Below are 14884 nucleotides of genomic sequence, written 5' to 3'. Positions count from 1 at the left end.
TCAGCCCGTCCTTTAAAATGAACGTTGGCACGTTTTCTATAAAGGGCCAGATAGTAAAATATTTTCAGCTTTCCAGGCTGCATAGTTTCTGTCACAACTCTTAGCTCTGCCATTGTAGCCCCGAAATGCCATAGAATACGTAAACCAATTGGCATAGCCGTGTTGCAATAAAACTTCATTTACAAAATAATTGGTTGGCTGTATTTGGCCTATGGACCATAGTATGCCACTGGACTAATCTTTTTCTTATTTTAAATAATTTTTTTTTTTTTTTTTTTTAGAGATTGAGTCTTACTCTGTTGCCAGGCTGGAGTGCAGTGGTGCAATCTCGGCTCACTGCAACCTCCGCCTCCCAGGTTCAAGTGTTTCCCCGGCCTCAGCCTCCCGAGTAGCTGGGACTACAGGCGTGCACCACCACGCCCTGCTAATTTTTTTGTATTTTTAGTGGAGATGGGGTTTCACCATGTTGGCCAGGATGGTCTCGATCTCCTGGCCTCATGATCTGCCTGCCTTGGCCTCCCAGAGTGCTGGGATTACAGGCGTGAGCCACTGTGCCCGGCCTTCCCCATATCTTTTTAATAAAATAGAGACTAGGTCTCACTCTTTTGTCCAAGCTGATCTCAGGGTGCTGGGCTCAAGCGGTCCTCCTGCCTCAGCCTCCCGAATAGGTAAAACCACAGGTGTGCACTACCACGCCCAGCTAAAAGATTAATATTTTGTTACTTCTAGATTGGAAGACACCTGCTTGAGAGTTCAGTCTTACTTATACATCTGTAAACCTTCAGTTACTTCACATTTCTTAGGTCCCATTGTTCCGTCAGCATTTTGATTACCCTCCTTTAAAAAAGTACAATACAGACGTCATGAGTGGGTCAGTTGCTCCCCTTGTATTTCTTAACATTTAGGTTGTCATCACTTTTTAAGACAGCTCTATCACCTTTTAACACCTTTTAGGACTCAAAGACTTCATAGTTGTGGGTCTCAAAACAAGTGTAAAAGGTATGGAATTGCATTTCTTTTTTTTTTTTTTTTGAGACTGAATCTTGTTCTGTGGCCCAGGCTGGAGTGCAGTGGTGTGATCTCCGCTCAGTGCACCCTCCGCTTCCTGGGTTCAAGCGACTCTCCTTCCTCAGACTCCTGAGGAGCTGGGATTACAGATGCCTGCTACCATGCCCGAGTAATTTTTGTATGTTTAGTAGAGACGGGATTTCACCATGTTGGCCTGGCTGGTCTCGAACGCCTCATCTCAGGTGATCCACCCGCCTCCGCCTCCCAAAGTTCTGGGATTACAGGCGTGAGCCACCGCGTCTGGCCTGGATTGGCATTTCTTAAGTCTAATGAGCTAATGTTTATTTTATGTCACTCACCACACTTCTGTTTTTTTTTTTTTTCTCTTCTCTTTCCTACCTTTTTTTTTTTTTTGAGATGGAGTCTCACTCTGTCACCTAGGCTGGAGTGCAGTGGTGCGATCTCGGCCTCCTGTGTTCAAGTGATTCTCCTGACTCAGCCCCCCGAGTAGCTGGGATTACAGGCGCCCGCCACCATGCCCAGCTAATTTTTGTATTTTTAGTAGAGATGGGGTTTCACCATGTTGGCAAGGCTGGTCTTGAACTCCTGACCTCAGGGGATCCACCGGCCTCTGCCTCCCAAAGTACTGAGATTACAGGTGTGAGCCACCGGGCTTGGCCTGGATTTGCGTTTCTTAAGTCTAATGAGCTAATGTTTATTTTATGTCATCCCACTTCTGTTTTTTTCTTTTATTTTTTCTTCACTTTCGCACCTTTTTTTTTGAGATGGAGTCTTACTCTGTCACCTAGGCTGGAGTGCAGTGGTGCAGTCTTGGCCCACTGCAACCTCTGTCTCCTGGGTTCAAGCGATTCTTCTGCCTCAGCCTCCTGAGTAGCTAGAATTAACAGGCGCTTGCCACCATGCCTGGCTAATTTTTGTATTTTTAGTAGAGACGGGATTTTGCCATGTTGGCCAGGCCGGTCTCGAATTCCTGACCTTAGGTGATCCGCCTGCCTGGGCCTCCCAAAGTGTTCCAATTACAGGCATGAGCCATTATGCCCGGCCATTTTTTTTTTTTTCTTTTTTGAGAGAGTGTCTCACTCTGTCACCCAGGCTGGAGTGCAGTGGCGCCATCTTGGCTCACTGCAGCCTGAACTCCCTGGGCTCAAGTGATACTCCTACCTCAGCCTCTCGAGTAGCTGGGACCACAGGCACATGCCACCATGCCTCACTAATTGTTTTGTAAGTTTTGTAGAGACAGGATCTCACCATTTGCCCAGGCTGCTCTCGAACTCCTGTGTTCAAGAGAAGTCTGCCCACCTCAGTCTCCCAAAGTGCTAAGATTATAGATGTGAGCCACCACACCTGGCCAGATCACCCACTTCTTATTGGCCAAGTAGATCAAAGTAGCAGCTCCTCTCTTGACTTTTTGACCTTTATTATTTATTTATTTATTTATTTATTTTTGAGACAGAGTCTTACTCTGTGGCCCAGGGTGGAGTGCAGTGGCGCGATCTTGGCTCACTGCAACCTCTGCCTACCGGATCCAAGCGATTCTCCTGCCTTAGCCTCCCGAGTAGCTGGGTTTACAGGCACCTGCCACCATGCCCAGCTAATTTTTATATTTTCAGTAGAGACGGAGTTTCACCATGTTGGCCAGGCTGGTCTTGAACCCCTGACTTCAGGTGATCTACCTGCTTTGGCCTCCCAATGCTCTGGGATTACAGGTGTGAGCCACCACGCCCAGCCTGTTCATTTGTTTTTTTGAGACAGAGTCTCACTCTGTCGCCAGGCTGGAGTGCAGTGGTGTGATTTTGGCTCACTGCAACCTCCCTCTCCCAAGTTCAAGTGATTCTCATGTCTCAGTCTCTCAAGTAGCTGGGGTTACAGGTGTAGGCCACCACATCTGGCTAATTTTTGTATTTTTTTTTAGTGGAGATGGGATTTCACCATGCTTGCCAGGCTGGTCTCGAACTTCCGGCCTCAAGTGATCCACCCGCTCGACTTTCCAAAGTGCTGGGATTACAGGAATGAGCCACCGCTCCCAGCCTTTTTTGATCTTTAAAGCAATGAAGTTATCAGCAAGGCAAGAGGAAAATGTATTTAATTCTGTGCTTCTAGGTGTTTTGAATACTGAATAGAGCTTGGCACTAGAAGGCATTAAATATCGATTTAACAAATGAAGTATCTCCCGACTGCCAGTTTTGTAATCTTCTCATGTATGGCTCCGTTCCTGTCACTGACCCTGCTGAAAATTCTAAATTAATCCCACACTCTTTGTTTTCTAGGCAGTTGACTATTTTTACCCATGCATAACAGGCTTTCTGTGATCCAGCCCAACCTTTCTGTGTAGTCTAATCCCTTGTTACTCTCCTTTTTTCAAGACTGACTTATTTGTTCCCTAAGAGGTGCTTTGTTTAATTTCTTCCAACTTGAATTTTCTCTTGTTGTTCTCAATGTTTGTTGTTCACAACTTTCCCTTAACTTTCTGCGGTGAGCTTTTGCCTTCTCCATGAAGTTTTTATTGCCTGCTACCTTGCCCAAGAGGTGATCTTTCCTTTCTCTCAACTCCCACAGAACATTGTACATCTCTATGTTACATAAATTTTGTCTTGTATTATACAGCATAACCCCCTTCTAGGTGGTTAGCTCCTTGGACAAGGGGTGTAGCCATTTTGTTGTGTAAGTGCGTAACATAACACATTGCGTGTAAGCAGTTAATGAAAGGCCTAACGTAACACATTGTATGTAAGCAGTTAATGAACGTTAAGTGGAATGAAAGTGGTCTTGAATTAAATTCTGGTAGAAAGAGCAAGTGATTTGTTGTAGAGTAGTAAGTGGGTTAGGATAAGCAGTTTTATCCTTCACTTTATTACTAAGGCTACCTGGTAAGTTACTTAACTTCTTTATGTTCTGGCATTGTCAGAGAAAGAAAATGTTTTGTTTTGTTTTTTTCCATCTACCTTTAGAAGAAGTGATGAGAAGAAATTAGAAAGCCTAATAAATTAGAAGGCTGGGTGTGGTGGTGCATACCTGCAGTGCCTGCTACTTGAGAGGCTGTTACAGGAGAATTGCTTGAGTGCAGGAGTTCAAGGCTAGTCTGGGCAACATAGTGAGACCCTGACTTGATAAAAAGGTAGAGCTTTTACATGCACTGGTATCAAAATTTGCATTTAAAAGGATACTAAATAATCCACATTTTGGAGTTGCCTTTTAGAGGAGAGTGTTTTCTTATGAACTATCTTGATACTTGAGCATGACCTTTTAGAAGACATTGGTCTAGAACTGTGCCATATGTTGGCCCTGGAGGTGGCCGTAATTCTCCTTGTTCCTTGCTTGTAAAGCTTTCTAGTGGTATTGAGAGATTACAAACATCATTATTGCATTTTTTGACTTTGCATTGAAACCGCCTGTTCATGCTTTGCCCATTAATTTATAGCCATTGAAAAGCTGGTAAATATATCAGGCTAGCTAAATACAGTCTGTATTTACAGGCTTGAAAAGCTAATTGGAAACAGCAGTTTCCTATGAAGCATGAATAACATTGAAGAGAAGTGTAGTTTACAAAGAGTCAGGAGTATGACTACTCAGTCTAGCATGGCAATTATGTATGTAAATGAGTTAATTCAAAATTAGAGGACTCTCATTTCAGCTCTAGACTTCCTGATCAAAATAAACTTGAGAAATGAATTGTCTAATCTAGGCACTTGCTATTAGTGCCACTTGAGCAATTTTCTGGAGTTGAAACAGGAATCATATGTGTATTAAAAAGCCTGTGTTTCCAAGGCCATTTTTACTAACATTTCAAAGGTGATCTCAGGAAAGGTCTAAGCTAGTTTACAGTATGCCCATTTCCTGTGTAAACCATTTAATTTAAATGACTCTGCTTGTCTCACTGTTATGATAAATTTGTGTGGTAGGTCGCAGCCTGTTAGCTATTACTGGAAGTTTTCTGCATTTATTACAGGCCTCTCTAATAGGTAGGTTTTAACATTTTATTGGACCCCCTGCCCCTTCCCAATTTGAACTATTAAATCCTTAAATTTGTTGTTTTGGTTATACAGAAGTTAGTTATCAGGTTATATGGTTCCCAATGAGTGAGGAAATTGGGAAGGTTTTGTGTTTTTTTTGTACTTGTTAACTAGAAATGGGTTTTGTAGTTTAGCTTAAGGGCCCCAACAGCTTGTTGGAGAAGACAGCTATGGAACTTGAGCTGTTTACATGTTTTTTAATACTGCGAGTGTATTAGGAAAATTGTAACAAGTCCTTCTCTTGTTCTTTAGGACTTAAGTGAGTTTAAAGAGATGACAACATGTGTTTTCCCCAGGTAAGCTTTCTTTGAGGATTTGTCTTTCTTTTAAAAAAGTCGGCTGGGCACGGTGGCTCACACCTATAATCCCACCACTTTGGGAGACTGAGGTGGGAGGATCACTTGAGCCTAGGGAGTTCAGAACCAGCCTGGGCAACATAGTGAAACCACATATCTATAAAAAATAAAAAATTAGCTGGGTGTGGTGGGATACGTGTGGTCCAGCTACTCAGGAGGCTGACGTGGGCGAATTGCTTGAACCCAGGAGGTCCAGGTTGCAGTGAGCCATAATAGTGCTACTATCCAGCCTGGGTGACAGAGTGAGATCCTGTCTCAAAAAAAAATAGTCATTGTGACATACACAATACAAATAGGTATATAGGAATTTGTTAAAACCATTAGATCATGTTCATACAAGCTTGGAACTTATTTAATGTCTCCAATGTTGTGATGGCTTGCTTTTATAATTTATGATTGGTTTTGTTATCAAAAAATCACAGTTTGAACTGAGAGTGAAAGTACACCAACGACTCCTTTTTTCTTATCTCTCATCTTGCTGTCTGAAGAACTGTTGAAGCCTCCTTGAGATGGCTCTTGTCTGTCTTGCATGTAGGATGTACCTTGTAACTGTTGAAGTGTCCAATTGAGAGTGTTTAAGAGTCAGTCAAGAACTGTCCGTCTGGCTAGAGATTTTGTTTTTCATCCACTTCAAGTCAGTGCCTTTTCCTGTTGGTGTTTTCCACAGTTATTATTGCCCCCTTGTTCTGATAGGTCTTATGTCACATATCTCTGAGACATCATAGGTCAGCCATGTGGAGCCTACTGAACAAGTGTTTGTGTCTTAGGACCTGTTGAAGAGGGATAGGCGTGGTGTTCGAGCAGTTTCTCTTTCAGCTGGTCTTATTTCTGTCCTGTTACCCACTCTGTTCACATTTATATGAAAAAAAAAATAGAGAAATAGAGTTTTCATGTGGGTTTCTCCCCACCCTCCCCTTTTGGTGTTTCTGATCTCTGAAATAGAATAATAAGAAATAAAAACAACAGCGTGAAAGTACTGATTGTAGATTTTGGCCCTCCAGAAGAATTTATAGTTTACAGACCTGAGGAGTAGGAGTAGATGGTAGCAGTTTGGGAATGGTAGACCGGCAGCAGTATTTGAACCATGTAAAACCACGTGAGAGTATTTGACTCACCCTTGAGATTGATGGAGCCCAGGCTCTCTGAGGATGCAGGTGAATCTAGAACTTGTACTCCAAGTGTGGACTCTCCTGCAGTTGCTCAATGAAGTCGCTGATGATGGGACTGAGTACCTACTCCAACGTAGCAGGGATGCTGGTGCTGGGTTCAAAATGGCCAATGTGTTTAATTACTTTGTCTGTGTTTAAGTATTTTCTGTATTAAACATTTTATGTTTTAAGTATGTTTTTTATGTATGAAGTATTTTAAGTAGCTTACATATTTGAGTAAAAGACATTTTAAACATTGATATACATTTTGTTTACCTTGTTAAAAATTCTTTTTAGACTCTTGGATACTAAATTGATGGCCAGCACACAACCTTTTAAGGTATTATTCATTTGCTACTTTATAAAGCGACTGCATATTACTGAGTGAAATGAATGCCAGAACAATATAGCCTTCTGGCAAAAGGTTTGGAGGTATTTAATGCATCTGTAAAGATCTTTATTCATTTGGTTATACTTTGTATATTATAAAAATTAAACTAGCTGCTTCTCTTTCACATTGAAAAAAACGAAGACTTGTGTGTTTCTTTAAAGAACACAAGGAGACAGTACTAGATGCTGTCTTTTTTTTGGGGGGGTCAGTGAATCTCTTTAATATATTGTTCTGAGATGATGAAATCTCATAATTCTTTGCTTCGTGGTTTGCAGGATATCATTAACAACACATCCCTTGCGGAATTGGAAAAGCGGTTAAAAGAGACACCTTTCAACCCTCCTAAAGTTGGTAAGAATATTAAACCGGAAACCCTCCAAACTCTTTGTAATAATTATTGATGTATATTGTAGAAGAAAAGCAGAATGGCTCTGGAGACCGTATTGTTCATTTATAGATTTTGGCTGAATTCACTTGCACATATCGTGTGTTGAATTATTGTTTTTTGAATAAAGATGGTCTTTTAATTCTACATATATTTTATGTTAATGGAGTTGGGTAGCCATTCATTGAGAATTTTAGCAATTAAAGCTTCAAGGCTTCTATTTTCTAATAATATGGAATTCTCCTAAAACTTGATGTGCCCTTTTATTCTTTCATACATTATTGAAGCAGAGACAAAGAGCTAGTGATTAATCACCAGGGGTAGAGTAAAAAATATATTTTCCATCTCAGAAAAGCCCGAGAACTGGATTTACAGGTGAGATTAAGGCAAGTCCCCACCCTGCCTCCTTTTCAGCTGGTTTAGAGAGTAGAAACAGCAGCACTGAGGAAAACCAGAAGTAGGGAGATGAGATGGAGGTGTTTTGCCACCTCGGGCCACCACCAAGGTATGTGGAGAGCGTACCAGGTGCTACTTCCTTGGTCCCTGTTAACCTGATTGTGCTGCTGATACGGTGATTAGCGAGCCATTAGCTATAGCCTGAAAACTTCTAAAGACATGGATAATAGGACTAATGGTTTAGAAATTGATAATGCAAAGTATTAAAGCAGCCAAGATTACAGTTATTTGCCTCTTTCTGAGTAATAGTCCAAGAAAGGAATTAAGAAAAGTGGTGGTGGGGCCATTGGGGGAGAAAACTTGGACCTTTTCTATAACAATATAATGGAAATAATTGATTTTGGAAAGAATGTGTCTCAGTTGATGATGGAGTGGAAGATATTACTTAGGTGGCTACCATGTTAAAAGGCTTTTTTTAAAGGCATCAAGTCTAATATTTAATATGGAGTTAAAGAATTCTTGCTTAAAGAGCATTGTATTGACATAAAAACAGTTACAGCCTTTTCATTGTTAATTTCCATTTATGCTTTTGATTCTGTGTTATAGTAACCTTCCTGACATTCATTTCCAGAATGGTTCTAGGATATAATTTATGAGTTATAGTTTTATGTTATTATTTCCATATAAAATAGTGGTATCTGGTAGAGAATTCAGTCTAAAGCAGGTCATTCCTCTTATAGTTTATCTGGTCACATCTGTATTTATCAATGTCACAAAAGAACCATATTGTATATAAAGCGGTCTTTGCTGTAAAGTGGCTCCATGATCCAAGGCCAGCATTGTAGCAAGTTCGATTTATTTTTGGAGTTGGTTGTGCTGTCACCTTTCGATCTCTAAGCTTGGGAACATAGTAGAGGACAGTAGTGAGTTGGAGCTGTTGATAGTGAATTGCAGTCTTCTCTTTTTTTGGGGGAGGGTTGCCTCAGGTATTGATAGATAACAGTTTTTGAGCACTTACTATGTACCAAGCACTAGGTAAGAGTTTAACTTATCTTATCTGATCCTAACAATAACCTTTTGAAGAAGATTTGATTATCATCTCCATTTTACAAAACTGGAACCTTAGGGATGAAGTGACTTGCCCAAGGTCATACCGCAAATAAGCGGTGGGGCAGAGATTCGAACTCAGTGTGACTCCAGAGCCCATGCTCTTAATCTTTACTCTGGATCATCTATTGTGGCCTGATGTGACCATCTTGTATAAGGGAAGAATATCCTTTTCATGGCCTTAGAAAGCAAGCAGAAGAGGAATCATTGTCCTAGAGTGAGTTATGGATGATCATAAATAGCACCCACCAGTGTGGGACGAGAAAGCCCACGGCTGAGTCCTTCGTAATCTAACTGAGGCATTTCTGTATCCTAGACCAAAGCCCTCCTTTTCAGTGACTCTGTTATCTTGTATTTTAAGGTCTTATATAGAGAGAATTAAGGAATAGATAGCTTTTTTCTGCCTATTTAGGGTATTTCTCTAGCATATGCTAATGCAATTTGGATTGGTAGGGCAATGTGCTTACTAGTCTTTGTTTTGAGGAAAACTTTTTCCTTTTTTTTCTTAGAAAGTGCCGAAGGTTTTCCAAGTTATGACACAGCCTCTGAACAACTCCACGAGGCAGGCTACGATGCCTACATCACAGGGCTGTGCTTCATCTCCATGGCCAATTACCTAGGTACGCATTACATGTCTTTCAGTCAAACACGCAGTGATCTAGGGTGGATCTTACCTGTCTCCTGGCTTAGGCTGCTGTAATAAATTACTGTCGACTGTGGGGCTTAAACAACAGACATTTATTTCTCATGTTCAGGAGGCTGGAAAGTCCAAGACCCAGTTGCCAGCAGACCTAGTATCTGGTGAGAGCCCACTTCCTGGTTTGCAGATGGCTGCCTTCTCGTGTCCTTACGTGGTGGAGAGCAGAGAGAGCAGAAGCTGTGCCGCCTCTTTTTTAAGAGTCAGGGTCTCACTCTGTCACCCAGGCTGGAAGTACAGTGGTTCAATCATAGCTTACTGCAACGCTGAACTCCTGGGCTCAAGAGATCCTCCCACCTCAGCCTCCCAAGTAGCTGGGACTACTGGTGTGCATCACTGTGCCTGGCTAACTTTTTATTTTTTTTATAGAGACAGGGTCTTGCTGTGTTAACCAGGCTGATCTAGAATTTCTGGGCTCAAGTGATCCTCCTACCTCAGCCTCCCAAAGTGCTGGAATTACAGGCTTGAGCCACCGCACCCAGCCTCCTGACCCTTCTTATAAGGGCACTAATTCCCTCGTGACTTAATTACCTCCCAAAGGTCTCACTTCCAAATACCATCGTACTGGGGAGGCTTCAACATATGAATTTTAGGGGGACACAAACATTGAACCTATAGCACTACCATTTCCTTGGGATCCACTCACCCAATTAAAAGTGGGAGGGTTTTGAGGTAGGAGTGGGAGGAGATGAGGGGAGGAGGAAATCTGCAAGAAAAACCACTGACACTTCCTGTGGTATGGTACTTGGTGCGTAAGAATACCTTTCACAGGCCGGGCGCAGTGGCTTACTCCTGTAATCCCAGCACTTCAGGAGGCTGAGGCAGGTGGATCACCTGAGGTTAGGAGCTTGAGACCAGCCTGACCAACATGGAAAAACCCTGTCTCCACTAAAAATACAAAATTAGCTGGGCATGGTGGCACATGTCTGTAATCCCTGGTCCTCGGGAGGCTGAGGCAGGAGAATCACTTGAATCTGGGAGGTGGAAGTTGCAGTGAACCGAGATTGCGCCATTGCACTCCAGCCTGGGCAACAAGAGTGAAACTCTGACTCAAAAAAAAAAAGAATACCTTTCACGCTTGTTGAACCATGCTGTTAATTTAAATCTGTTTTGGTCTGAACTTTCAGGCTTGGTCTATGTGACTATGAATAATAATACCTCTCTTCTTTTCTTCATTAGGTTCTTTTCTCAGCCCTCCAAAAATTCATGTGTCTGCCAGATCAAAACTCATTGAACCTTTTTTTAACAAGTAAGTAATCAGAGAGTTCCAGTTTCCAAGTTCTCTCACTGTGGAACAGCCTCATATCTTGGGATGTCAGTTTGGAGTTATTGGGAGCTATAGCACATTTTTAGATAAACTGTTTTTCATCTCGAGTGACTCACATGTTTTTTGAAAGTAGAAAGTGACCTTTTGGGGAACAAATGTATTAAAAATATAGGCTTAAAAAAAAAAAGAAAACATTGCTAGACGTAGTAGATCTCTTCCAAGAAAAAGAACTGGTAGTTCTGGCATTTAAATTTCCTATGAGGGGCCAGGTGTGGTGGCTCACACCTGTAATCCCAGCACTTTGGGAGGCTGAGGTGGGCAGAGTGCTTGAGGTCAGGAGTTCGAGGCCAGCCTGGCCAACATGGTGAAACCTCGTCTCTATTAAAAATACAAAAATTAGCCAGGCGTGGTGGCGTGTGCCTGTAATCCCAGCTACTCGGGAGGCTGTAGTGGGAGAATTGCTTCAACCCAGGAGGCAGAGGTTGCAGTGAGCTGAGATTGCACCACTGCACTGCAGCCTGGGCAACACAGCAAAACTCTGTCTGAAAAAAAAAACAAAAGAAAATTTCCTGGCCAGGCGCAGTGGCTCACGCCTGTAATCCCCCAACTTTGGGAGGCTGAGGCAGGCGGATCACGAAGTCAGGAGATTGAGACCATCCTGGCTAACACGGTGAAACCCCATCTCTACTAAAAATACAAAAAATTAGCCGGCACGGTGGCGGGCGCCTGTAGAAAACATGATTTTCTTAGCTCTTTTATTTTTTGGGGCAGTGTTTGTCTTTGGAAATGTAGCCTTTGCTGTAGACCATGGAACCCACAGGTGATTGATGTTAAATATAGTTCTTTTTTTTTTTTTGAGATGGTGTCTCACTCTGTCACCCAAGCTGCAATGTGGAGTGCAGTGGCACAATCTCAGCTCACTGCAATGTCTGCCTCCTGGGTTCAAGCAGTCCTCCTGCTGCAGCCTATGGAGTAGCTGGAACTACAGGCATGTACCACCACACCTGGCTAATCTTTATATTTTTAGTAGAGATGGTGTTTCACCATGCTGAATAGGCTTCTCTCGAACTCCCTGACCTCAGGTTATCTGCCCACCTCAGCCTCCCAAAGTGCTGGGATTACAGGTGTGAACCACCGTGGCCAGCTAAATATAGGTCCAATTATGATTGTTCCCTTACATTTTTATGTACTTGATGTTAAATTCATTGTTCTGCAGTATTTTTCAACTGAGAGATGTTGACTCATTTGTATTATTATTATTATTTTTTTGAGTCACGGTCTTGCTCTTTTTTCCATGCTGGAGTGCAGTGGCATGATCTTGGCTCACTGCGGCCTCCACCTCCTGAGCTCAAGTGACCCTTCCACCTCAGTCTCCTGAGTAGTCATTTGTAAATATTTACACACTGTAAATATTAAAACAGTAATCCTGCTTCTCCACTAAAGTCAGCTCCTTATAAAATCAGATGTTGGATGCAAACTGGGTTAGATGTGGGCTGCATCTGGTTTATCAGTCATGTATGTGACCAACATGCAGAGCAATCAAAATAAACTTTGATTAAAAAGCTTAGCTGGGCTGGGTATAGTGGCTTACGCCTGTAATCCCAGCACTTTGGGAGAACAAGGCGGGCAGATCACTCGAGGTCAGGAGTTCGAGACCAGCCTGGCCAGCATGGTGAAAACCGGTCTGTACTAAAAGCACAAAAATTAGCCTGTATTCCCAGCTACTCAGGAGGCTAAGGCAGGAGAATCGCTTGAAACCAGGAGGCGGAAGCTGCAGTGAGCCAAGATCACACCACTGCACTCTAGCCTGGGCAACAGAGTGAGACTCCCTCTCAAAAAAAAAAAAAGAAAAAAAAGCTAGCTGAGACTTTCTGTATTTCTAGATCAATCTAATATTGCTAATACTGTGCAGGACTATTATTGAAAAGAACTAGACAGTAAATGTATAGGTTTATTTTGAATTGGGACATCTGTCCATTCAGAATTTTTTTGTAAAACCTAGATGCATACCAAGAGTAGTTGAATAGGAGGTGGGATTTGGGAATCCTTCTGTGATTATTTTTTTGGTCTATTTTTTTCCAATCTGTAAAGGAAGAATATTTTCTTCATCATTGAAGGAAAAATATTCCTGCAAGATTTGAAATACAAAATAAGAACTGTGTTTTTTTTCTTTCTTTCTTTTTTTTTTGAGATGTTGTTTCACTCTTGTTGCCCAGGCTGGAGTGCAATGGCGTGATCTCGGCTCACCGCAACCTCTGCCTCCCGGGTTCAAGTGATTCTCCTGTCTCACCCTCCCAAGTAGCTGGGATTACAGGCAAGTGCCACCATGCCCGGCCATTTTTTTGTATTTTTAGTAGAGATGGGGTTTCTCCATGTTGGTCAGGCTGGTCTCGAACTCCTGACCTCAGGTGATCCACCCGCCTCGGCCTCCCAGAGTGCTGGAGTTACAGGCGTTAGTCACCGCGCCTAGCCAAGAACTGTTTTTATTCCTCTTTTTTTTTTTTTTTTTTTTTTTGGTGAGACAGAGTCTCACTCTGTCACCTAGGCTGGAGTGCAGTGGCGTGATCTCAGCTCACCGCAACCTCCACCTCCTAGGTTCAAGTGATTCTCCTGCCTCAGCCTCCTGAATAGCTGGGACTACAGGCTCGTACCACCACGCCCTGCTAATTTTTGTATTTTTAGTAGAGACAGGGTTTCGCCATGTTGGCCAGGCTGGTCTCAAACTCCTGACCTCAGGTGATCCACCTGCCTTGGCCTCCCAAAGTGTTGGGATTACAGGCGTGAGCCACCATGCATGGCCTGTTTTTATTATTATTTATTGGAATAACGTGGTTAAGTATAGGCATTCATTCTTAACCCCCTTAGAAAGTGGGTTTTATGGCCAGATGCGTTGGCCTATGTCTGTAATCCCAGCACTTTGGGAGGCTGAGGCGGGCGGATCACCTGAGGTCAGGAGTTCAAGACCAGCCTGGCCAACATGGCGAAACCCTGTCTCTACTACAAATACAAAAATTAGCGGGGCGTGTTGATGGGTGCCTACAATCCCAGCTACTGGGGGGGCTGAGGCAGGAGAATTGCTTGAACCCAGGAGGCAGAGGTTGCAGTGAGCCGAGATTGCGCCACTGCATTCCAGCCTGGGCAACAAGAGTGAGACTCCATCTCAAAAATAAATAAATAAATGTAAGTAAGTAAAGTGGGTTTTCTGGACCAGGTGCTGTGGCTCATGCCTGTAATCCCACCACTTTGTGAAGGTGAGGAAGGAGGGTTGCTTGAGCCCAGGAGTTTGAGAGCAGCCTGGACAATGTGGCAAAACCCAGTCTATACAAAAAATACAAAAATTAGGTGGGTGTAGGGGCAGACACCTGTAGTCCCAGCTACTCGGGAGGCTGAGGCAGGAGGATCACTTGAGTCTGGGAAGAGGAGACCAAAAAGAAAAAAGAAGGAAAAACAATTGCTTCTTTTGACATCTCTTTCTATGTTAATACTGACCTTGTTTTTACTTACTTGCAGGTGATTTAGGATATTAAACCTTGATTTTTGTCATTTTTCATGGTTACCCTTGTAGAAAAACATTTGGTAGTTGCCCCCAACATTATCTCAAGCTGATGATTTTAGAAAAATATGCAAGATTTTCTGAAGATTAATTTATTTTGACACCAGTCTTTTCTAAATGTAACCTTTACCAAACATGCATACTCCTAACATAAATTTGGGTGGACATTAAACTGCCCACATATGCAAACAGTATTTTATTTTGCTCTCACCAGACTTAACATTTAAAAAGTAAACCTCGAAGGGAAATAAACTTCACTTATGTCTGCATTATTCTAAATTAGCATTTAGTAGCATCAGTTATGCCATTTTGGGAAGCTTTATCAAGTCAACTATTGAGGAAATCCTGAGACCACTGTTGTTTAAGCAGTATGCAAAGACTGAATGTGATATGAGGTGTTTTTTTAAGCCATACTGGTCTAGAAGAATGTCCCATAAGGGTTTTGCATGGTGCCATTTTGTCTTTTTCATGGCCTGGGCACCTCCCATAGTCCTCCTTGCTTTTTTGGAATCAGGAGGAAAGTCATGAGAGAATTGAGCCATGGA

General features: G+C 42.4%; 1 protein-coding gene across 2 annotated transcripts in view; it reads left to right on the top strand.

Annotated features, from left to right (window-relative positions):
• PARN (poly(A)-specific ribonuclease) overlaps nt 1-14884 on the top strand; it is a 192233-nt gene that overhangs the window by 37562 nt on the left and 139787 nt on the right. For both annotated transcript variants that reach the window (XM_003832684.4, XM_055100476.2), the window contains 5 exons: nt 5292-5335; nt 6841-6883; nt 7210-7285; nt 9332-9442; nt 10699-10768. In XM_003832684.4, the coding sequence (XP_003832732.1) occupies nt 5292-5335; nt 6841-6883; nt 7210-7285; nt 9332-9442; nt 10699-10768 (344 nt within the window). The remainder of the gene's footprint in view (nt 1-5291; nt 5336-6840; nt 6884-7209; nt 7286-9331; nt 9443-10698; nt 10769-14884) is intronic.

This window comes from Pan paniscus, chromosome 18, assembly GCF_029289425.2.
Source record: "Pan paniscus chromosome 18, NHGRI_mPanPan1-v2.0_pri, whole genome shotgun sequence".
Lineage (NCBI taxonomy): Eukaryota > Metazoa > Chordata > Mammalia > Primates > Hominidae > Pan > Pan paniscus.
This window is presented reverse-complemented; position numbering and strand designations above follow the sequence as displayed.